The sequence below is a fragment of the Oncorhynchus kisutch genome, linkage group LG15 (assembly GCF_002021735.2).
Source record: "Oncorhynchus kisutch isolate 150728-3 linkage group LG15, Okis_V2, whole genome shotgun sequence".
NCBI classification, from domain to species: domain Eukaryota; kingdom Metazoa; phylum Chordata; class Actinopteri; order Salmoniformes; family Salmonidae; genus Oncorhynchus; species Oncorhynchus kisutch.
In genome coordinates, this window is record NC_034188.2 from 87,745,365 (window position 1) to 87,770,570 (window position 25,206).

At 47.7% G+C, this 25,206-nt stretch overlaps 3 protein-coding genes across 4 annotated transcripts in view; 1 reads left to right on the forward strand and 2 right to left on the reverse strand.

Moving 5' to 3' along the window:
* Positions 1-1,365, reverse strand: part of LOC116353723 (extensin-like) — a 2,497-nt gene extending 1,132 nt beyond the window's left edge. Inside the window, exons 1-2 of the mRNA XM_031791455.1 lie at positions 1,351-1,365; positions 1-941 (exon numbers count right to left, since the gene is read on the reverse strand). The exon at positions 1-941 is cut by the window's left edge and continues 1,132 nt beyond it. Of these exons, the coding sequence (XP_031647315.1) occupies positions 1-941; positions 1,351-1,365 (956 nt within the window). The remainder of the gene's footprint in view (positions 942-1,350) is intronic.
* Positions 1-25,206, forward strand: part of LOC109884214 (protein-tyrosine sulfotransferase 1-like) — a 90,032-nt gene that overhangs the window by 6,978 nt on the left and 57,848 nt on the right. For both annotated transcript variants that reach the window (XM_031791252.1, XM_031791253.1), the window contains exon 2: positions 10,236-11,331. In XM_031791252.1, coding sequence (XP_031647112.1) covers positions 10,418-11,331 — 914 coding nt within the window. In that variant the 5' untranslated portion in view covers positions 10,236-10,417. The remainder of the gene's footprint in view (positions 1-10,235; positions 11,332-25,206) is intronic.
* LOC109884213 (extensin-like) lies at positions 1,395-8,887 on the reverse strand (the record flags this gene model as incomplete). The annotated part of the gene is made up of 4 exons (XM_031791456.1): positions 1,395-1,741; positions 1,774-2,291; positions 3,578-3,597; positions 8,834-8,887. Coding segments are annotated over 4 exons (939 nt in total), but the record flags the coding sequence as incomplete, so codon positions are not given.

The following is a 25,206-nucleotide window of genomic DNA, read 5'->3' on the forward strand; positions in this document are numbered from 1 at the left end:
GGCAGTGTGTAGTCGGGGGGGTCGCGGCAGTGTGTAGTCGAGGGGGGTCGCGGCAGTGTGTAGGCGTAGTCGGGGGGCGTCGCGGCAGTGTGTAGTCGGGGGGGTCGCGGCAGTGTGTAGTCGGGGGGTCGCGGCAGTGTGTAGTCGGGGGGGTCGCGGCAGTGTGTAGGCGTAGTCGGGGGGGTCGCGGCAGTGTGTAGGCGTAGTCGGGGGCGTCGCGGCAGTGTGTAGTCGGGGGGGTCGCGGCAGTGTGTAGCGGGGGCAGTGTGTAGCGGGGGGGGTCGCGGCAGTGTAGCGGGGGGGTCGCGGCAGTGTGTAGTCGGGGGGGGTCGCGGCAGTGTGTAGTCGGGGGGGGGTCGCGGCAGTGTGTAGTCGGGGGGGGTCGCGGCAGTGTGTAGTCGGGGGGGTCGCGGCAGTGTGTAGTCGGGGGGTCGCGGCAGTGTGTAGGCGTAGTTGGGGGGGTCGCGGCAGTGTGTAGGCGTAGTCGGGGGGGGTCGCGGCAGTGTGTAGTCGGGGGGGTCGCGGCAGTGTGTAGTCGAGGGGGTCGCGGCAGTGTGTAGTCGGGGGGGTCGCGGCAGTGTGTAGTCGAGGGGGTCGCGGCAGTGTGTAGTCGGGGGGGTCGCGGCAGTGTGTAGTCGGGGGGGTCGCGGCAGTGTGTAGTCGGGGGGGGTCGCGGCAGTGTGTAGTCGGGGGGGTCGTGGCAGTGTGTAGTCGAGGGGGTCGCGGCAGTGTGTATGCGTAGTCGAGGGGGTCGCGGCAGTGTGTATGCGTAGTCGAGGGGGTCGCGGCAGTGTGTATGCGTAGTCGGGGGGGTCGCGGCAGTGTGTAGGCGTAGTCGGGGTGGTCGAGGGAGTGTGTAGGCGTAATCGAGGGAGTGTGTAGGCGTAATCGAGGGAGTGTGTAGGCGTAGTCTCCAGCTTCCGTTCTCCCCACTCCCTTGTCTGTCATGGCAGGGCCTCAGTTTTGGAGCCTCCAACCTTATTCCACAGACAGATACATACACAAAGACTTTCTCCCTCCCTATTAAGTGTTGATGTGGTGGTCTGGTTTCAGCATGGGTCCATAGAGAATTCCCCCCCACCTTTACAGATCAATGAAAGAAAAGAAACTCCAAGAGGAGGATACAATATCTGTAACAGGAGTAAAGAGCCTGTATTAATTTAACACAAACACATTCTTCATTTTAGCTCGGTACGCACAGCCAGGTGAAACGTGAAACCAATCTGCTTGCTGCTAAAGCTGGAGAAACAAGTTGTAATTCAGACCAGTGGCTTTAGGTATCCTACCTTTTTATATTCCTCGAGGTTGGGGAATGGTTGGCGAATGCTTGGGGAATGGTCCACGGTCTACTTTTCCAAATGGCATCCTATAACTTCATATGTAGTGCACTACTTTTAATCAGGAGTAGCGTCGGGGTCGGGGAGTAGCGTCGGGGAGTAGCGTCTGGGGCCGGGAGTAGCGTTGGGGAGTAGCGTCGTCGAGTAGCGTCGTGGGGTCAGGGAGTAGCGCCGGGGTCGGGGAGTAGCGTCGGGGAGTAGCGTCGGGGGGGCGGGAGTAGCGTCGGGGGCCGGGAGTAGCGTCGGGGTGACGGGAGTAGCGTTGGGGGCCGGGAGTAGCGTCGGGGAGTAGCGTCGGGGAGTAGCGTCGGGGGCCTGGAGTAGCGTCGGGGACCGGGAGTAGCGTCGGGGAGTAGCGTCGGGGACGGGGAGTAGCGTCGGGGACCGGGAGTAGCGTCGGGGAGTAGCGTCGGGGACGGGGAGTAGCGTCGGGGACCGGGAGTAGCGTCGGGGAGTAGCGTCGGGGAGTAGCGTCGGGGGCCGGGAGTAGCGTCGGGGGGCCGGGAGTAGCGTCGGGGGGCCGGGAGTAGCGTCGGGGGGCCGGGAGTAGCGTCGGGGAGTAGCGTCGGGGGCCGGGAGTAGCGTCGGGGGCCGGGAGTAGCGTCGGGGACCGGGAGTAGCGTCGGGGAGTAGCGTCGGGGGCCGGGAGTAGCGTCGGGGAGTAGCGTCGGGGGCCGGGAGTAGCGTCGGGGAGTAGCGTCGGGGGCCGGGAGTAGCGTCGGGGGCCGGGAGTAGCGTCGGGGTGACGGGAGTAGCGTCGGGGTGACGGGAGTAGCGTCGGGGTGACGGGAGTAGCGTCGGGGACCGGGAGTAGCGTCGGGGACCGGGAGTAGCATCGGGGTGACGGGAGTAGCGTCGGGGAATAGCGTCGGGGAGTAGCGTCGGGGGCCGGGAGTAGCGTCGGGGGCCGGGAGTAGCATCGGGGTGACGGGAGTAGCGTCAGGGCTGTTTGCTCTGATGGTGAGAGCTCACAGACAGATTCTAGGTCTGGGTTTAGCTGGGTTTTTTTTTAAATGGAGGTGGAAGGACCTCAAGATGATGACACGGATGGAGATGGACAAAACATTAGGAACGCCTTCCGAATATTGAGTTTCACCTGCTTTTGCCCTCAGAACAGCCTCAATTTGTCGGGGCGTGGACTCTGAAAGGTACCGAAAGTGTTCCACAGGGAAGCTGGCCCATGTTGACTCGAATGCTTCCCACAGTTGTGTCAAGTTGGCTGGATGTTCTTTGGATGGTGGACCATTGTTGATATGCAGAGGAAACTGTTGAGCGTGAAAAACCCAACAGCGTTGCAGTTCTTGACAGACTCAAACCGGTGCGCCTGGTACCTACTACCATACCCTGTTCAAAGGCACTTATATATATATGTTGTCTTGTCCATTCACCCTCTGAATGGCACACAAACACAATCCATGTCTCAAATGTCTCAAGGCTTAAAAATCCTTCTTTAACCCGTCTCCTCCCCTTCACCTCCACTGATTGAAGCGTATTTAACAAGTGACATCAATAAGGGATCATTTCACCTGAATTCACCTGGTCAGTCTGTCATGGAAAGAGCAGGTGTTCTTAATGTTTTATCCACTCTGTGTATAGGGTCTGGCTGGGCTGGCGGGGAACCATTTGGCTTAAATCTGCTGTTTCAGTGCAATTAGAGTTAACTTGGAAGAAACCGGTAGCCTGGTTAAACCCAATTGTTCAGTCTAGGTTTTTAGGGAAAAAGCAAACAGAACCAGGAGACCTCATTCAGAAGCCATCCGCCCTGTAATATTGTCAAGGTGCTGGCATTTTAGCCCTGGTTACCATTATGGTGAAAGCATCATTCAAACTGTTCTGCGATGTTAAGAGCGAGTTCCTCATACAGAAATACCAGTAGGCTAAATGTTCAAAAGAGGTTAGACCTAAGTCTAACATCCAATCATTTAGTTTACTTCCGTCATTTGGAGGGAGTTTTGCTGGGATGTTGATACAACCTCCTGGCTCATCAGTGTTCTCTACCCCAGCCTAAAAATGGGCCTCTTCCTCACTGGTTTGATTTAAATGACACCTTTCCCTTCACAGCCTATTGTCTAGTTAGGCTGTAAACACAGAAAATAATATGTTTGTGATATCTACTCCACTGTGATTTGAATTTTGTGTGTGGGGGGTGGAGCTAAGTACACACAAAAGTACACACAAAATCCTAAAGGGTAAAGCCTGTCTCATTCTGCTTTCCACCAGACACTGGGAGAGGAATTCACCTTTTCAGGAAGACAATAGCCTTAAACACAAGGCCAAACATAGCATCTAGTCTGTCTGAGGAGACTTCCTCTTCTTTTTTGTATTTCCCGTCCTCTTATCAGTTGTTGCTGGCTGTCGGGATGCACACACACACATCTAACATATGCTGCAGAAGCACATCTCTGATAGGGAGCCTGGGATAATTGCTTTTAGGGAAAGGGCAGGATGACAGCATCGTGTGTGTGTGTGTGTGTGTGTGTGATCGCTCTTTTCAATTATGCTACATCTGCATCACAGATAAAGTGCCTGTGTCTGTTACTGTGTATCCATTATTGTTTCATAAGGTGTGACTGGTGTTACTGTGTATCCATTATTGTTTCATAAGGTGTGACTGGTGTTACTGTGTATCCATTATTGTTTCATAAGGTGTGACTGGTGTTACTGTGTATCCATTATTGTTTCATAAGGTGTGACTGGTGTTACTGTGTATCCATTATTGTTTCATAAGGTGTGACTGGTGTTACTGTGTATCCATTATTGTTTCATAAGGTGTGACTGGTGTTACTGTGTATCCATTATTGTTTCATAAGGTGTGACTGGTGTTACTGTGTATCCATTATTGTTTCATAAGGTGTGACTGGTGTTACTGTGTATCCATTATTGTTTCATAAGGTGTGACTGGTGTTACTGTGTATCCATTATTGTTTCATAAGGTGTGACTGGTGTTACTGTGTATCCATTATTGTTTCATAAGGTGTGACTGGTGTTACTGTGTATCCATTATTGTTTCATAAGGTGTGACTGGTGTTACTGTGTATCCATTATTGTTTCATAAGGTGTGACTGGTGTTACTGTGTATCCATTATTGTTTCATAAGGTGTGACTGGTGTTACTGTGTATCCATTATTGTTTCATAAGGTGTGACTGGTGTTACTGTGTATCCATTATTGTTTCATAAGGTGTGACTGGTGTTACTGTGCGTCAACATGCGTGGGTGTTTTGAGAGTAGCGTCAGACAGTCGTCAGAGCAGATTAATGATGTCTTGTTGAGCTTTGCCAAGAAAGACCCATCAAAGCCGTCAGTCAAATGTCATAGAAGATAAGAGACAAGCGAAGGAGAGTGTGCAGGGCCGGCTCTAGGTATAAGCGACATAAGCGGTTGCTTTGGGCCCCCTGCTGCTAGGGGGCCCCAGACAGAAAACATATGTCATATATTTATATTTGTGTGTGTGTGTATATATATAAATTACACACCACACACAACACCACTACTACCACCAGTCAAAAGTTTGGACACACCACCTCATTCAAGGGTTTTTCTTTATTTTTACTATTTTCTACATTGTAGAATATAGTGAAGACATCAAAACACATATGGAATCATGTAGTAACCAAAAGTGTTAAACAAATCAAAATATATTTGAGATTCTTCAAATACCCACCCTTTTCCTTGATGACAGCTTTGCACACTCTTGGCATTCTCTCAACCAGCTTCACCTTTAATTATTTTCCAATAGTCTTGAAGGAGTTCCCACATGCTGAGCACTTGTTGGCGGCTTTTCCTTCACTCTGCGGTCCAACTCATCTCAATTGAGTTGAGGTCTGGTGATTGTGGAGGCCAGGTCATCTGATGCAGCACTCCATCACTCTCCTTCTTAGTCAAATAGCCCTTACACAGCCTGGAGGTGTGTTTTGGGTCATTGTCCTGTGGAAAAACAAATAATAGTTCCACTAAGAGCAAACCAGATGGGATGGGGATTCACTGCAGGATACTGTGGTAGCCATGCTGGTTAAGTGTGCCTTGAATTCTAAATAAATCACAGACCGTGTCACCAGCAAAGCACCTCCACACCATCACACCTCCTCCATGCTTCACGGTGGGAACCACACATGCAGAGATCATCTTTTCACCTACTCTGCGTCTCACAAAGACATGGCGGTTGGAACCATAAATCTCAAATTTGGACTCATCAGACCAAAGGACAGATTTCCACCGATCTAATGTCCATTGCTCGTGTTTCTTGGCCAAAGCAAATCTCTTCTTATTGGTGTCCTTTACTAGTGGTTTGTTTGCAAATATTTGACCATAAAGACCTGATTCACGCAGTCTCCTCTGAACAGTTGATGTTGAGGGGTGTCTGTTACTTGAACCCTGTGAAACATTTATTTTGGCTGAAGTCTGAGGTGCAGTTAATTGGCAATTTTCTGAGGCTGGTAACTCTAATGAACTTATCCTCTGCCAGCAGAGGTAACTCTGGGTCTTCTTTTCCTGTGGCGGTCCTCATGAGAGCCAGTTTCATCATAGCGCTTGATGGTTGTTGCAACTGCACTTACTTTCAAAGTTCTTGAAATTTTCCAGATTGTCTTGACCTTCATTTCTTAAAGTAATGATGGACTGTCATTTCTCTTTGCATATTTGATCTGTTCTTGCTGTAATATGGACCTTTACCAAATAGCACTATCTTTTGTATACCAACCCTACCTTGTCACATCTCAACTGATTGGCTCAAAATTCCACAAATTAACTTTTAACAAGGCACACCTGTTAATGGAAATGCATTCCAGGTGACTCCCTCATGAAGCTGGTTGACAGAATGCCTGGAGTGTGGAAAGCTGCCATCAAGGCAAATGGTGGCTACTTTAAAACTTCTAAGGGCTAGGCGTCCCACCAGCGGGACACCTGTCGACCACTTCCGGTGAACGCAATTCAAATAAATAATCATCCAAATTATGGATATTAAACATTTAGGTACGTACAAGTGTCTTATATCGGTTAAAAGCTTCTAATTCTTCATCTAATTGCATTGTCCGATTTACAATGGGCTTTACAGTGAAAGCATGCCATGTGATTGTTTGAGGACGGCGCCCACATCAAAAAATGTCCATGCGCACAGGCTTCATAATCACAAATAGCAATTTAAATAATCACTTTTTGATCATCTTCCTCTTATTTGCAATCCAAAGGGTCCCAGCTACAACATGTATGGTTGTTTTGTTAGATAAAATCCTTCTTTATATCCAAAATAGTCTGTTTAGTTGGCGCCACCGATTTGGGTAATCCACTCGTTCAACCTGCAGAGAAAGGAATCCAAAAATAAAACGAGTCAAAATATGTTTCTAATCAATCCTCAGGTACCCTAAAATGTAATTAAACTCTAATATTTCATACGGAAAGAAGTATGTTCAATAGGAAAGCAAAATTAGCAGGTGCGCATCCTCTTCGTCGCACGCACATAGACTGATTACCAACTCTGACTCCCAGTACTAAAACTCAACATTCTTCCTTGTTTGGGAAGAAACAAGCCTGAAACCTTCAAGGACTGTTGACATCTAGTAGTATCTAGCCATAGGAATTGCAATCTGGGAGCTGGAATTGTATATTGTACGTTGTAAGAGCATGGGCTCAATAAATAAAAAAAAATTATAAATAAGAAAATTCCTGTTTGGTTTTTCTTTGGATTTTCTCCTACCATATCAATGTATAGTCTCACAATAATGTATGAGATTTCTACGAACTTCAAAGTGTTTTCTATCCAATGGTACCAGATTATATACATTTCCTGGCTTCTGTGCAACATGCAGGTTACTTTGGGCACGTCGGTCAGGAAGTGGAGAACAACGTTCCCTGTGGTAGACGATTTTAGGTATTTTGAGTTCTGTCAGGGACACCTCTGTAATCCGTCTAAATGTTAACAGGATTATTAGGGAAATCGTTCATGTTCACGTTTTAATCTGACTATTATAATCTGACATGATCTCATTGTGCATGTAACAGTACTCATTCTATTACCGATTTTAAAAATACATTTTTTTTTTTGATCGACACATTTTAATCTTTAATTCATAAACCAAATTGTTATCTGTATGAAACACTAATTGGTATAAAACCTAAACTAAAAACTAAACCTAAACTTGTTACTTCTGTGTACTTTCATAATCCTCCATCACCAGGGAGAATAATTAGAATTTATCTTTAAGAGGAGGGTGTTTTTGGTATCGGAATGATATGACACTAGGGAATATTTCTTACATTTACAGAAGGCAAATTTCTGCGAAATGGAATATAAATGTTGATATTAGACGGCAGGGGCCTTCAACATTATTGTGTTCGAGTATTTCTGTTAGAGCTTTTCTCTGGTAGATGATGTTTAATGATGTTTCCTGTCTGTGTCCAAGTTTTTATGTGAGTAAAGTCATACTGTGTACATGCTTTTTATTTATTTTTCTCGCAACAACTGTGATGGAAACGAGGCGTTTCTGGTACATTTTATAAATGTCGACAGATCATTTTGTTCGTTCGATTATGGTGGGATCTTTTTGTGTCGGTAAAATGTGATTATGCAAGGAAACAGCTTTTTTGTATGTGCAAATATTGATCTAACAACCATCTCGGAGTAAACATGGAATTACGCGTTGATATGGTATGTGGTCCTCCTACTATGATTTGGGAACCCGTGCAGTTTATTAGGCTACAGATGAAATAAGTTCTGATCTTCACAGGGTGGTGAAAGTGCACGGGGGGAGAGCTTGATGCTCCTTTACAATAAATATCGAGAGTCGTATTCTGGTCACATGATGATCGATGTTTGACAAATACAAATATTCTGGCTCTTATTCATCATCATGTAGACTAGACTACCCGTACTGTATCTGGGAGCTGTTGGTTAGAGCTTAGGTGCCAAGACCAGAGTTGGCACATTTTTCTGTTTTTACGCTATACAGTTTTTGTGACAAAACTATCGGTAGGTTTGAAAATGCAATGGAAACCCATTTTGAAATGTAATATTTATTTGTTTTACGATACATGAAAACTTAAGGGGAAAAAACAACATTTTTTGTGTGGGTTGTCATCATGCACTAGTTATTATCATCAACAAGCCAGTTCAGTGGAAACACCACTGGTAGGACTATTAGCATAATATATTTTTAATGCAGACTTTATAGTATTCTGTCACCAATTGGATGGGAACCTTTCTTCTTCTTCTCTTCTTTCTTCTTCTTCTTCTTCTTCTTCTTCTTCTTCTTCTTCTTCTTCTTCTTCTTCTTCTTCTCTTCTTCTTCTTCTTCTTTCTTCTTCTTCTTCTTCTTCTTATCTTTCTCTTCTTCTTCTCTTCTTCTTCTTCTTCTTCTTCTTCTTCTTCTTCTTCTTCTTCTTCTTTTCTTCTTCTTCTTCTTCTTCTTCTTCTTCTTCTTCTTCTTCTTCTTCTTCTTCTTCTTCTTCTTCTTCTTCTTCTTCTTCTTCTTCTTCTTCTTTTCTTCTTCTTTCTTCTTCTTCTTCTTCTTCTTCTTCTTCTTTCTTCTTCTTCTTCTTCTTTCTCTTCTTCTTCTTCTTCTTTCTTCTTCTTCTTCTTCTTCTTCTTTCTTCTTCTTCTTCTTCTTCTTCTTCTTCTTCTTCTTCTTTTCTTCTTCTTCTTCTTCTTCTTCTTCTTTCTCTTCTTCTTCTTCTTTCCAGAAATCGAAGCCTTTTGTTTACTAAACATGTTTATGATGGGAGTATTTATGCCTTATTTCCCCAGAATATATATCTCCTCCTTTTTAGCTTTCATTTGACACCAATTTGATTTGCTCCTATAAACTTCACATGTTGGGTACTCATGGGTCCTTTTTCTGTGGCAATGACCCAGAGTAACGTGATGTCACACCACCTACTCTGTAAATCGGCCGCCTGTGTAACTGCTCAGGGACCAATTAGAGGCCGGAGGTTGGACGTCTCGTTCCTGGTCAGGAACGTTTCTCTCAGCCCAAGAAACAAACTGAACACTGGGAAATGAGAAGAAAAAAAAAAACGAGTTGAAAAAATGGAACAAGATGGTTGTAAAATTAGAGATTTCCCTCTGAGGGATATATATAATCATTGCGTCTTTTTGTTGCTAAGTGTGTCACTGGGGAAGTCCTTAAATGCTTAAGACTGCTGAATAGTGGAGCTGTTCGCTCTCTGTCTCTCGGTCTATCCCTTTTTCTCTGTCTGTCTCTCTCCCTCTCGCTGTACCTCTAGTCTGTGGCCTGGATTCATTCCTATGGGCTTGTGTCAGCTGAGGGCCTTGACTGTGTCGAGTGTTTTTCTGACAACTTTATGATGTCGGCCTTAGCCTTTCTTTTACACCACAGTTGTACAGTGGTTTTGGCGTGAGATCCATAATGTTGTCAGACAGAGAGAATGTGTTCATTACTGCTTTCTGAGGTCAAAGTGGAGCGTCTCTTCCGTAGCCTACATTTCTCCCGAGGGGATTTGTAATTATGTTGAGGGTAATTCCTACATCGGATATAAGGAATTCCTTGGTAATTTCGTGTGTGTATTTGAAGTAAAATAAAAATACTAAATAACTTGCGTAGCTCAGATCATAGTTTTACTCCGCTCTCTTTGTAAAGATGGGTCAGTACAGTATAATGCTGAAAATATGTTTTGTTTTTCTGAACAGAGCCTTTTTTAGGACCATATATATATATATTTTAGGACCATATATTATATATATTTTAGGACCATATATATATTATATATATATATATGACGTGAACCATTTTAACCTTTTTGTTGGCTCAAGCCTTTTGCTTGATTTCTACCAGCAGAATGTCAAGATCTCTATCAGGATCTGCCTGAAGTTGCCATGTTCTACTGTTCCAACCAAGGCTATATGATTATATTATGTAATAATGTGTTTTTATTCTGTTCTTCCCCAGGCCTGATGGAGCTGGGCACGCGACAAGCGTTGACCACCGGGGAACACACAACACGCTCTGCCCCCCATCGCCGACCTTGAAAGGAGGGACACTCCGCTACTCCCAACCTTCCCTCCTCTTCCACTACCTCCTCTGGTACAACTCCCCCCTTCCTCCCTCCCTCCCTCCTCCCCGGTTCTGAAATGGTGATGGTGATGATGATGAAGCTGAAGCAGAACCTGCTGGTGGCCTGTCTGGTCATCAGCTCAGTCACAGTCTTCTACTTGGGTCGTCACGCCATGGAGTGTCACCACCGCATCGAGGAGCGCAGCAGCCAGCCTGGGGACCAAGGGGTTCTGGGGGGCCTTCAGGGGTCAAGAGGGTTGCTCCTGGGGGGTTCTTTGAGCTCCTCCACCATCCTGCGGGGCTCTGGTCCCGGGGGCCATAACCTCTCCGCTCCATTCGTCTACAACAAAGACATGCCTCTAGTATTCATTGGAGGGGTTCCCAGGAGTGGGACCACATTGATGAGAGCCATGCTGGACGCTCACCCCGAGGTTCGTTGTGGAGAGGAGACCAGGGTTATTCCACGTATCCTGGCCATGAAACAGATGTGGTCGCGGTCTGGGAGGGAGAAGATGCGTCTGGACGAGGCCGGGGTGACAGACGAGGTCCTGGACGCCGCCATGCAGGCCTTCCTCCTGGAGATCATCGTGAAGCACGGCGAGCCCGCCAACTTCCTCTGTAACAAGGACCCCTTCGCTCTGAAGTCCCTCTCCTACCTGGCTAAGATCTTCCCGCACGCCAAGTTCGTGCTCATGATCCGGGACGGACGCGCCTCGGTCCATTCGATGATCTCGCGTAAGGTGACGATCGCTGGCTTTGACCTGGGCAGCTACAGAGACTGCCTGACCAAGTGGAACAGGGCCATAGAGACCATGTACACTCAGTGCCTGGATGCCTCAGACAAGTGCCTGCCAGTGCATTATGAACAGCTGGTGCTCCATCCAGAGAAGTGGATGAGGACGCTGCTCAAATTCCTGGACATTCCCTGGAACGAGGCGGTGCTTCACCATGAAGAACTCATAGGGAAAGCAGGAGGTGTTTCCCTCTCCAAGTAAGTAGTTGTGTGTGTGTGTGTGTGTGTGTGTGTACGTGTACGTGTACGTACCCTGACCTGCATGTTGAGGAACTCAAGGCATGCCGGTCTCCCTCCCCATGTGTTTCTATCAGTGTATAAAGTGAGTAAACTGTAAACCCAACTAGCTTGTAAATCAGGGGTCAGTGACCTTGTAGTCTATGGCTTTATACCAATAGATGACAAAACGTGACTTGAAGGGAAAAGGGAACACCCTCTAGAATACTTCCTGTGATTTAGTGGCGAGACGAGGTGTGGTCAGCCAGCGTCTTCTTTAAGGATTTTACAAACCTAGGACAAGGAGCTCCAAATGAGGACGAAACCAGGCAGAACTTCCATGCATCACCTCACTGAGCTATCAGGGCCACAGTGGATCGCCCACTCCTCATTCTGAGTGAAGCTCAGCCGACATTTTGGATCTGGTTCTGAACCTAAATGTTTTTGGTTCTAGAACACAGGCCTCTGTTCTTAGCTTCTGGTTCTGGAAGTGTTCTGCTCTGTTCTGCACTGCTGCCACAACAAGACGCTGATAAGTAATACAGTCCTGTTGGCTTTGATGGCAGTAATAAACAAGCAGCTATCCTTGGGGATACTACCTGTTTACAAGACACCGTCTCCTCCTTCACTCTGTTGCTTACGTAGTCAAATGGCACAAATGGCTGTGGTTGAATCACAGGGTGCATCCCAATTGGGCCCCCTATTCCCTATACAGTGCACTACTTTTGACCAGAGCCCCAAAGGGGAAATAGGGAGCTATCTGGGATAGACCCATAGTACAATGTTATGGTAAGCAAGCACTATTCATCACCAGGCTGACAAGGTGTGAGTGGTGAACGGGTCATGCTCTACCTACTACATTCCCTTCCTGGTGCAGTGAGACAGGTTAGCACTGGTCTGTGTAACTCTCTCTCCCGCTCTCTCTCTTTCGTTGGCTTGCAACTATTGTTCTTCCCAGAGGGGAGAAAGAGAGCGAGGGAGGAAATGGTGATGGCCCAGAGAGAAGGAAGGATCGTAAATCTAGTAGTTGAGTAGGTAGATCAGTAGTAAACTTTTTATTTTAAATGTTTATTTTATTTAATTGTTGATAGTCAACAACACACATTTTGTACTCCAGGTCCATTTCTTCAGGCTCCCAGGGCCTGAAATAACAGCCTTGCTATTCCAGGAGGCCTCCAAACATGAATTGACTGTCCTTCTGTTGGTTATGAATCATTCTAGAGAAGAGCTAGGTGAGAAACCTCACTCATTAGTCAGCCGCACACAGTAGAGGGGGAAACAACAACCCATTTCTCAGTTTGTATCCCGTTGTGTCCTGGTCTAAAGTAGTGCACTATATAGGGAATAGGGTCTAAAGTAGTGCACTATATAGGGAATAGGGTCTAAAGTAGAGCACTATATAGGGAATAGGGTGCAATTTGGGACTCGCACACTTAATGCTCTGACCATGGTAGGGTTTCCTTAATGGCCCCGACTCGTCAAGAGTTGTTTTTGGTTCTATAATTTGGAGGTCGGCCTCTGGAAGTCTTCAAGGAAACGCAGTGGGGGCATGCTCACACACACACACTCCACCTCCTGCCACGTAGAGCCATATAACCCCTCCGTGTCCCCTGCAGAAATTTGGCTCCACTTTTGTTATTGTCTGCAGATGAGAATGCTCATGGTTTTTTAATAAAAGCTTATGGTCAAAGTCCACTGAGCACATGTCATCTTAGAGGAACCCCCTCCCTATCTCCTTGCCCCTCTCTCTCTCTCTCACACACACACACACACACACACACACACACACACACACACACACACACACACACACACCTCTTCTCTCCAATGTCTTTCATCTTGGTAATTATATCATCATTGAATACATATTTAATCTCTTTTCTCCTCTGTTTTCGTTCTTCCTCCTCCACTCTTCCTCTTGTGGTTTCAGCCTCTTGCTCCCTTCATGTGACTTCCTATGGGACTGCATCCTACACCCTATTCCCTATATAATGCCCTACTTTTAGGGAATAGGGTGTTGTTTTGGGATGCATCCTGGTGCTGAACAGAGATAATGGTAAAGAAACTGACGGCAGGAGAGGGAGTGAGTGAGTGAGGGAGGGGAGAGTGAAGGATCAGAGAGGAGATCCTTAAAACAGACATGGAAGTAGCCATCTTCTACATCTTTGTCAGAGGAGTTGAGTTCAACAGAATCGTTCATTTGAGATGAAGTAAACAGACCGTCGTTCTCTGGAGGCTCTTACGTTATTTTAAAGTATTGATCCCCGAGTTCTCCCCCCCCTCCACTCTACACTGGACAGATAACACCCACCACCACCACTCTACACTGGACAGATAGGCTCTACACTCTACCAACGGCCAGACCAGCTCATTGTGTCCCAAATGGCACCCTATTCCCTAAATACTTCTGGAGCACAACCTCTGTCTGGGTATGCTGTGTTTGTGGCCGTTCTGTACAAGTCTTTCACATTTAGCGTTGTTTATTAAACAAAAGTTCATGGTGGTGGAGGAGGAGGGGGGTGGGGGGTTTGCTGTTTCTTGGACGAGCTGCACTTTGGAGATTAATGACCTGAAAGCTGTTTCTGGGCTCAGGGCCATGCTTACAGGGGGGGTCTCAGGTCATGGGAACAGCAGAGAGACCAGAGAGAGGGAGAGACGGGGCCTGCTTTTGGTGTGTGTGTGTGTGTGTGTGTGTGTGTGGGGGGGGGGGGGGGGGGGGTCATGGGAACAGCAGAGAGGGAGAGACCGGGCCTGCTTATGGTGGTGTGTGTGTGTGTGTGTGTGTGTGTGTGTGTGTGTGTGTGGGGGGGGGGGGGGGGGGGGGGGTCACGGGAACAGCAGAGAGCGAGAGACCGGGCCTGCTTATGGTGGTGTGTGTGTGTGGGGGGGGGTCACGGGAGCAGCAGAGAGCGAGAGACCGGGCCTGCTTATGGTGGTGTGTGTGTGTGGGGGGGGGGTCACGGGAGCAGCAGAGAGCGAGAGACCGGGCCTGCTTATGGTGGTGTGTGTGTGTGTGTGTGTGTGTGTGTGTGGGGGGGGGGTCACGGGAACAGCAGAGAGCGAGAGACCGGGCCTGCTTATGGTGGTGTGTGTGTGTGGGGGGGGTCACGGGAGCAGCAGAGAGCGAGAGACCGGGCCTGCTTATGGTGGTGTGTGTGGGGGGGGGGGTCACGGGAACAGCAGAGAGCGAGAGACCGGGCCTGCTTATGGTGGTGTCTGTGTGTGTGTGGGGGGGGTCACGGGAACAGCAGAGAGCGAGAGACCGGGCCTGCTTATGGTGGTGTGTGTGTGTGTGTGTGGGGGGGGTCACGGGAACAGCAGAGAGCGAGAGACCGGGCCTGCTTATGGTGGTGTGTGTGTGTGGGGGGGGGGGGGGGGGGGGGGGGGGGGGGGTCACGGGAACAGCAGAGAGCGAGAGACCGGGCCTGCTTATGGTGGTGTGTGTGTGTGTGTGTGGGGGGGGGGGTCACGGGAACAGCAGAGAGCGAGAGACCGGGCCTGCTTATGGTGGTGTGTGTGTGTGTGTGGGGGGGGGGGTCACGGGAACAGCAGAGAGCGAGAGACCGGGCCTGCTTATGGTGGTGTGTGTGTGTGTGTGTGTGGGGGGGGGGGTCACGGGAACAGCAGAGAGACCGGGCCTGCTTATGGTGGTGTATACAAGTTAAAGCGTACTAACGTTTAGTAATATTATTCTTATCTAAGACATTTGCATTGCTTAGTTATAGCCAAATGCTATCTAGCTAGCATTGAACCTAGTTGGTTAGCTTTAACTACCTGCAGATTCATGCATGGTACGTGGTAGTATGAGTTAGGATTATGGTTCATTGTTTAGCTAGCTACTACCACAACTAGCTAGCCTAACGATGAACCATAATTCTAACTCATACTACCACAGTTAGCTAACTAAACAATAAACCATAATCCTAACTCATACTACCACAACTAGCTAGCTAGCTAAACAATAAACCATAATCCTAACTCATACTACCACAACTAGCTAGCTAAACAATAAACCATAATCCTAACTCATACTACCACAACTAGCTAGCTAAACAATAAACCATAATCCTAACTCATACTACCACAACTAGCTAGCTAAACGATAAACCATAATCCTAACTCATACTACCACAACTAGCTAGCTAAACAATAAACCATAATCCTAACTCATACTACCACAACTAGCTAGCTAAACAATAAACCATAATCCTAACTCATACTACCACAACTAGCTAGCTAGCTACACGTCTAAACAAAATACTCCACTATGCAAGTAACCATTTCACTGCACTGTTTAAACCTTCTGTATCCTGTGCATTTGTCAAACGCAGATTGGTAAACACACTATATCAAATACAAAGACGGTAATGTGAAGAACATGACCTCACCAAAGTCAGATAAAGGCCAAGGACTAGATAATGTATTTTTACTAATACCTTTTGCTAATACTTTTTAGTCTTTAAATTTTGAGTTGTTTACTACACTGTGAATCCTAAAAGAGATTGGTGGGGCTAAGACTTAAACTGCTGTTAAGGATATTGAATGGGTGTAGACATAAAAAGGCCTCTCCGGTAGGTGTACCAAAACATTCACGGGACATTTTCTTTTTCAAAATGTACAAGTTTTTTTTGCGTTCAAAGCAAAATTACTTTTCCATTGTTCCTCAACTGCAGTGTACGATCTACTATTTTCTAGCACTGAGTATCTACTTTTATGCAATGTGTAACATTTAAAATAAATAAATAAGATGTTGCTACAGAGGATTGGCTGCATCTGAAATGGTACCTATTCCCTATTTAGTGCTCTGCTCTTGACCAGGGCCTGCAGAGCTCTGGTCATAAGTAGTGCACTATGTAGGCAAGAAGGCAAGAGGCACTAAACAGGTTGGTATTGTAAACAAAGACCGAAGACTCTAGATGTCATGTTGCCAGGTCCTCGTTTAAGCTGCTGACATGCTATGGGAGACAGGTACTCTCCAGCGGCCCCTCATGATGATTTCAGCGGCCCCCCACCCTCATCGAAGTTTCCCCTCCTTGGGCTAGAGGTTGCGAGCCATGGTCTTAATCTAGCTGCTACGCTATGGGAGATACAGGAGTACCCTTCAATCTCCAGCCATGGAACACTGAAGGGGTTAGCTGCTACATGAGGGCACAAGTGAAGCGTTCCGCCTCCTTACGAAACTGTAAGGGCCCGAGAGTGTTCTGGAGTGTTCCGCAAGAGGCCAAATGTCCCTTGTTCAGCCCTCCTCTCCATATCTCTTAAGAATGCTCTCTGGGTACTGTAGCGATGTGAAGAAAGACCCACCACTCACACAGTGTAGCCTGTTTTGTTATTCTGGAGAGCGATTGTGAGCTTGTGTACTCTTCTTGAACCTTCCCCTGGTATGATAAGTACAACACAAGAGCCCTGGAGAGATTGAAACCCAGAAAGAAATAGATGGGAGAGGCAGAAACCCAGAAAGAGGTAGAATTAGATGGGGATGGAGAGACAACCCCAGACACCAATGTCATCAGTGTGCAGCTGAATGCTGGTAACTCTTGGCTGTTCTGGCTACATTTAGTCAAAACAACAAACAATCAAAGTTATATTATGAATACAGCACTTATTTTTTGCATAGATTCCGAGACTCTGTTAGCTTTTAACAGCTAGTATCACTATTTTCTGTCCCAGAATCCCGCTTAACAGACCGTTTTGAAGCCTGCTTGACAGAGCTGCTAACCTTACCTAGCTAACTAACCTTACCTAGCTAGCTAAGTTGCTAGCCATCATAACGAAGGTGGCTGCTTGGATTTCCCCGATTTGGGACCGTGTCTTCTTTTTAATGGAGGCCTCCCCAGCCGGAGGAAGAGACTAGCACTTCCTGCGTAGTAGGAGTAGTTTGTGTTTACGAAGCTCTTTTCTGGGACACTGACTGGCTTTTCAATGCAACAACTGCCTGCTTGAGGAGGACTATAGGACCGAGTTGTCTACTCTAAGCAAGCAAATCTCGGCGTTGCACAATCTGCTGGGGAAACCAAACCGAAACTACATCTGCCTACCTTCTTCTTCTCTACACCTCAGGCTGACGTTGTTTCGGTATGGTGTGTATTACCGCACTGCCATCACTCTTTAAATGACTGGCCTGTGGGTCCCATGGACCTCTCCCTTAGGAAGTCCCCCCCGCCTGTGGAAAATGGAGCAGGACTGATGCTTCTAGAGGCCTTAGCAGATGCCACAGGCTCTGATCCAAGGGGTCTCGTAAACCACTCGATGCGCAAAAACGGAAGGACCTCCTCTGCCATTGTCATCGGCAGCTCTATGGGGAGAAACGTGGTTCCCGGGGCAAAAAAAACAACCTATCCTGGAGCACCATTACAGGACATTAGTAAGCTGCTTCCTACCACTCTACAACAGCTGCCCGGGGGGCTGTCGTAGACCATGTGGGGGGTCAATCAACGTTAGCAGGGCTAGTTTCGGGACTGCTGACACTGGATTTGGAAGAACTGATTCTAGCTCTGAAAGACTTCAAAAAGCGTCCGACTATTTCAGGCGCTGTGCCATCGTTGGTCCTTGGCAGCGGAAGATTCAGCAGGCTACTGGCTTTACACATCTGACTAAAAGACTACTGTACCTTCGTTGGTCCGTGGCAGCGGAAGATTCAGCAGGCTACTGGCTTTACACATCTGACTAAAAGACTACTGTACCTTCGTTGGTCCGTGGCAGCGGAAGATTCAGCAGGCTACTGGCTTTACACATCTGACTAAAAGACTACTGTACCTTCGTTGGTCCGTGGCAGCGGAAGATTCAGCAGGCTACTGGCTTTACACATCTGACTAAAAGACTACTGTACCTTCGTTGGTCCGTGGCAGCGGAAGATTCAGCAGGCTACTGGCTTTACACATCTGACTAAAAGACTACTGTACCTTCGTTGGTCCGTGGCAGCGGAAGATTCAGCAGGCTACTGGCTTTACACATCTGACTAAAAGACTACTGTACCATCGTTGGTCCGTGGCAGCGGAAGATTCAGCAGGCTACTGGCATTACACATCTGACTAAAAGACTACTGTACCATCGTTGGTCCGTGGCAGCGGAAGATTCAGCAGGCTACTGGCTTTACACATCTGACTAAAAGACTACTGTAGCTCTGTTGGCGTAACTTTTAGAGATCATTTTGGGGGCTCGTGTCAAATGCTGCTGAAGTAATATGGCTACGGGTTCATTTGCCTCACCTAAAGCCTATTTCTGTGGGAAGTTGATATGGACCACCCATTGCTAATAGTCAGTATCAGGATAATGTGTGAAATGCTTGATAATTTATGTGATCCAGTATCAACCGAGTGGTATATTTTCTGGGTGACTGAAATATTGACTGGCTTTCATCAAGCTGTCCACTCAAGAAAAAGCTTGGCACTGTAACCAGTGCCTGGAACCTGGTTCAGGTTATCAGTCAACCTACCAGGGTAGTTTACAAACATCACAGGAATGAAATGATCCACATGTATTGATCACATCTTTACTAATGTTACAGAAATCTGCTCTAAAGCAGTATCCAAATCCATCGGATGTAGCGATCGTAATATAGTAGCCATGTCTAGGAAAGTTCCATAGTCTGGGCCTAATATAGTGTATAAGAGATCATATAAGAGGTTGTGTAGTGTGTAATGAGGAGCAACCAGATGCTACATATAGAAAGAGTGGGAAGCCCCGGTGCACAACTGAACAAGAGGACAAGTACATTCGAGTATCTAGTTTGAGAAACAGACGCCTCACAAGTCCTCAATTGGCAGCTTTATTAAATAGTACCTGCAAAACACCAGTCTCTACGTCAACAGTGAAGAGGCGACTCCGGGATGCCGGCCTTCTAGGCAGAGTTGCAAAGAAAAAGCCTTATCTCAGACTGGCCAATAAAAAGCCATATCTCAGACTGGCCAATAAAAAGCCATATCTCAGACTGGCCAATAAAAAGCCATATCTCAGACTGGCCAATAGAAAGCCATATCTCAGACTGGCCAATAAAAAGCCATATCTCAGACTGGCCAATAAAAAGCCATATCTCAGACTGGCCAATTGAAAGCCATATCTCAGACTGGCCAATAAAAAGCCATATCTCAGACTGGCCAATAAAAAGCCATATCTCAGACTGGCCAATAGAAAGCCATATCTCAGACTGGCCAATAAAAAGCCATATCTCAGACTGGCCAATAAAAAGCCATATCTCAGACTGGCCAATAGAAAGCCATATCTCAGACTGGCCAATAGAAAGCCATATCTCAGACTGGCCAATAAAAAGCCATATCTCAGACTGGCCAATAAAAAGCCATATCTCAGACTGGCCAATAAAAAGCCATATCTCAGACTGGCCAATAGAAAGCCATATCTCAGACTGGCCAATAAAAAGCCATATCTCAGACTGGCCAATAGAAATATTAAAACACGTACATATTGTTCTATTGTGGTAATTATACATTTTGTATTAGAGACATGTTGTATTGGTGTAATAATGTGTTGTATTGGAGAGGTGTGGTAGTGATGTGTTGTATTAGAGAGGTGTGGTAGTGATGTGTTGTATTGGTGTAATAATGTGTTGTATTGGAGAGGTGTGGTAGTGATGTGTTGTATTGGAGAGGTGTGGTAGTGATGTGTTGTATTGGTGTAATAATGTGTTGTATTGGAGAGGTGTGGTAGTGATGTGTTGTATTGGAGAGGTGTGGTAGTGATGTGTTGTATTGGTGTACTAATGTGTTGTATTGGAGTGGTGTGGTATTGGAGAGTTGTATTGGAGAGGTGTGGTAGTGATGTGTTGTATTGGAGAGGTGTGGTAGTGATGTGTTGTATTGGAGAGGTGTGGTAGTGATGTGTTGTATTGGTGTACTAATGTGTTGTATTGGAGAGGTGTGGTAGTGATGTGTTGTATTGGAGAGGTGTGGTAGTGGTGTGTTGTATTTGTATACTAATGTGTTGTATTTTGTACTGTTATTGATTTCTGGTGATAATTTTTTTTTTAATGTCGCTGGACCCCGGAAAGAGTAGCCGCTGCCTTGGCAGGAACTAATGGGGATCCATAATAATCCCCAGGAAGAGTAGCTGTTGCCTTGGCAGGAACTAATGGGGATCCATAATAAACCCCAGGAAGAGTAGCTGTTGCCTTGGCAGGAACTAATGGGGATCCATAATAATCCCCAGGAAGAGTAGCTGTTGCCTTGGCAGGAACTAATGGGGATCCATAATAAACCCCAGGAAGAGTAGCTGCTGCCTTGGCAGGAACTAATGGGGATCCATAATAAACCCCAGGAAGAGTAGCTGCTGCCTTGGCAGGAACTAATGGGGATCCATAATAAACCCCAGGAAGAGTAGCTGCTGCCTTGGCAGGAACTAATGGGGATCCATAATAAACCCCAGGAAGAGTAGCTGCTGCCTTGGCAGGAACTAATGGGGATCCATAATAAACCCCAGGAAGAGTAGCTGCTGCCTTGGCAGGAACTAATGGGGATCCATAATAAACCCCAGGAAGAGTAGCTGCTGCCTTGACAGGAACTAATGGGGATCCGTAATAAACCCCAGGAAGAGTAGCTGCTGCCTTGGCAGGAACTAATGGGGATCCATAATAAACCCAAGGACGAGTAGCTGCTGCCCTGACAGGAACTAATGGGGATCCATAATAAACCCCAGGAAGAGTAGCTGCTGCCTTGGCAGGAACTAATGGGGATCCACAATAAACCCCAGGAAGAGTAGCTGCTGCCTTGACAGGAACTAATGGGGATCCGTAATAAACCCCAGGAAGAGTAGCTGCTGCCTTGGCAGGAACTAATGGGGATCCATAATAAACCCCAGGAAGAGTAGCTGCTGCCTTGGCTGGAACTAATGGGGATCCATAATAATCCCCAGGAAGAGTAGCTGCTGCCTTGGCAGGAACTAATGGGGATCCATAATAAACCCCAGGAAGAGTAGCTGCTGCCTTGGCAGGAACTAATAGGGATCCATAATAAACCCCAGGAAGAGTAGCTGCTGCCTTGGCAGGAACTAATGGGGATCCATAATAAACCCCAGGAAGAGTAGCTGCTGCCTTGGCAGGAACTAATAGGGATCCATAATAAACCCCAGGAAGAGTAGCTGCTGCCTTGGCTGGAACTGATGGGGATCCATAATAAACCCCCAGGAAGAGTAGCTGCTGCCTTGGCAGGAACTAATGGGGATCCATAATAAACCCCAGGAAGAGTAGCTGCTGCCTTGGCAGGAACTAATGGGGATCCATAATAAACCCCAGGAAGAGTAGCTGCTGCCTTGGCAGGAACTAATGGGGATCCATAATAAACCCCAGGAAGAGTAGCTGCTGCCTTGGCAGGAACTAATGGGGATCCATAATAATCCCCAGGAAGAGTAGCTGCTGCCTTGGCAGGAACTAATGGGGATCCATAATAAACCCCAGGAAGAGTAGCTGCTGCCTTGGCAGGAACTAATGGGGATCCATAATAAACCCCAGGAAGAGTAGCTGCTGCCTTGGCAGGAACTAATGGGGATCCATAATAAACCCCAGGAAGAGTAGCTGCTGCCTTGGCAGGAACTAATGGGGATCCATAATAAACCCCAGGAAGAGTAGCTGCTGCCTTGGCAACAGGAACTAATGGGGATCCATAATAAACCCAAGGACGAGTAGCTGCTGCCCTGACAGGAACTAATGGGGCTCCATAATAAACCCCAGGAAGAGTAGCTGTTGCCTTGGCAACAGGAACTAATGGGGATCCATAATAAACCCCAGGAAGAGTAGCTGCTGCCTTGGCAGGAACTAATGGGGATCCATAATAAACCCCCAGGAAGAGTAGCTGCTGCCTTGGCAGGAACTAATGGGGATCCATAATAAACCCCAGGAAGAGTAGCTGTTGCCTTGGCAACAGGAACTAATGGGGATCCATAATAAACCCCAGGAAGAGTAGCTGTTGCCTTGGCAACAGGAACTAATGGGGATCCATAATAAACCCCAGGAAGAGTAGCTGTTGCCTTGACAACAGGAACTAATGGGGATCCATAATAAACCCCAGGAAGAGTAGCTGTTGCCTTGACAACAGGAACTAATGGGGATCCATAATAAACCCCAGGAAGAGTAGCTGTTGCCTTGGCAACAGGAACTAATGGGGATCCATAATAAACCCCAGGAAGAGTAGCTGTTGCCTTGGCAACAGGAACTAATGGGGATCCATAATAAACCCCAGGAAGAGTAGCTGTTGCCTTGGCAACAGGAACTAATGGGGATCCATAATAAACCCCAGGAAGAGTAGCTGCTGCCTTGGCAGGAACTAATGGGGATCCATAATAAACCCCAGGAAGAGTAGCTGCTGCCTTGGCAGGAACTAATGGGGATCCATAATAAACCCCAGGAAGAGTAGCTGTTGCCTTGGCAACAGGAACTAATGGGGATCCATAATAAACCCCAGGAAGAGTAGCTGTTGCCTTGGCAACAGGAACTAATGGGGATCCATAATAAACCCCAGGAAGAGTAGCTGTTGCCTTGGCAACAGGAACTAATGGGGATCCATAATAACCCCAGGAAGAGTAGCTGTTGCCTTGGCAACAGGAACTAATGGGGATCCATAATAAACCCCAGGAAGAGTAGCTGCTGCCTTGGCAGGAACTAATGGGGATCCATAATAAACCCCAGGAAGAGTAGCTGCTGCCTTGGCAGGAACTAATGGGGATCCATAATAAACCCCAGGAAGAGTAGCTGCTGCCTTGGCAGGAACTAATGGGGATCCATAATAAACCCCAGGAAGAGTAGCTGCTGCCTTGGCAACAGGAACTAATGGGGATCCATAATAAACCCAAGGACGAGTAGCTGCTGCCCTGACAGGAACTAATGGGGCTCCATAATAAACCCCAGGAAGAGTAGCTGTTGCCTTGGCAACAGGAACTAATGGGGATCCATAATAAACCCCAGGAAGAGTAGCTGCTGCCTTGGCAGGAACTAATGGGGATCCATAATAAACCCCCAGGAAGAGTAGCTGCTGCCTTGGCAGGAACTAATGGGGATCCATAATAAACCCCAGGAAGAGTAGCTGTTGCCTTGGCAACAGGAACTAATGGGGATCCATAATAAACCCCAGGAAGAGTATCTGTTGCCTTGGCAACAGGAACTAATGGGGATCCATAATAAACCCCAGGAAGAGTAGCTGTTGCCTTGGCAACAGGAACTAATGGGGATCCATAATAAACCCCAGGAAGAGTAGCTGTTGCCTTGGCAACAGGAACTAATGGGGATCCATAATAAACCCCAGGAAGAGTAGCTGTTGCCTTGGCAACAGGAACTAATGGGGATCCATAATAAACCCCAGGAAGAGTAGCTGTTGCCTTGGCAACAGGAACTAATGGGGATCCATAATAAACCCCAGGAAGAGTAGCTGCTGCCTTGGCAGGAACTAATGGGGATCCATAATAAACCCCAGGAAGAGTAGCTGCTGCCTTGGCAGGAACTAATGGGGATCCATAATAAACCCCAGGAAGAGTAGCTGTTGCCTTGGCAACAGGAACTAATGGGGATCCATAATAAACCCCAGGAAGAGTAGCTGTTGCCTTGGCAACAGGAACTAATGGGGATCCATAATAAACCCCAGGAAGAGTAGCTGTTGCCTTGGCAACAGGAACTAATGGGGATCCATAATAAACCCCAGGAAGAGTAGCTGTTGCCTTGGCAACAGGAACTAATGGGGATCCATAATAAACCCCAGGAAGAGTAGCTGTTGCCTTGGCAACAGGAACTAATGGGGATCCATAATAAACCCCAGGAAGAGTAGCTGTTGCCTTGGCAACAGGAACTAATGGGGATCCATAATAAACCCCAGGAAGAGTAGCTGTTGCCTTGGCAGGAACTAATGGGGATCCATAATAAACCCCAGGAAGAGTAGCTGCTGCCTTGGCAGGAACTAATGGGGATCCATAATAAACCCCAGGAAGAGTAGCTGTTGCCTTGGCAACAGGAACTAATGGGGATCCATAATAAATACACATACTAATACAGAAAGAGGTAGACAGAGATGGAGGAGATGCACAGGAGGGAGAGAGAGCGCAAGGGTTGGGTATAAGAGTGGGTGCTCCCTAGACCTGGCCCTGGTCCCATCCTCCCACCCCTACACACGGGCCTGGTCCCAGCCTCCCACCCCTACACACGGGCCTGGTCCAGCCTCCCACCCCTTCACACGGGCCTGGTCCCAGCCTCCCATCCCTACACACGGGCCTGGTCCCAGCCTCCCATCCCTACACACGGGCCTGGTCCCAGCCTCCCACCCCTACACACGGGTCTGGTCCCAGCCTCCCACTCCCTACCCCTAGACACGGGCCTGGTCCCATCCTCCCACCCCTAGACCCGGACCTGGGGCCCAGACTCCCACCCCCTACACACGGGCCTGGTCCCAGCCTCCCACCCCTACACACGGGCCTGGTCCCAGCCTCCCACCCCTACACATGGGCCTGGTCCCCGCCTCCCTACCCCCTAGACCCGGGCCTGGTCTCAGCCTCTCTACCCCTAGACACGGGCCTTGTCCCAGCCTCCCACCCTAGACCCGAGCCTGGTGCCCAGCCTTCCCCCACACATGCGCTCAGACACACACACACACACACCACCCCTCAGCACACCACCCCTCAGCACACACAGGCCTGGTCCCAGCCTCCCACCCCTACACACGGGCCTGGTCCCAGCCTCCCACTCCCTACCCCTAGACACGGGCCTGGTCCCAGCCTCCCACCCCTAGACACGGGCCTTGTCCCAGCCTCCCACCCCTAGACACGGGCCTTGTCCCAGCCTCCCTACCCCTAGACCCGAGCCTGGTGCCCAGCCTTCCCCCACACATGCGCTCAGACAGACAGACACAGACAGACAGACACAGACAGATA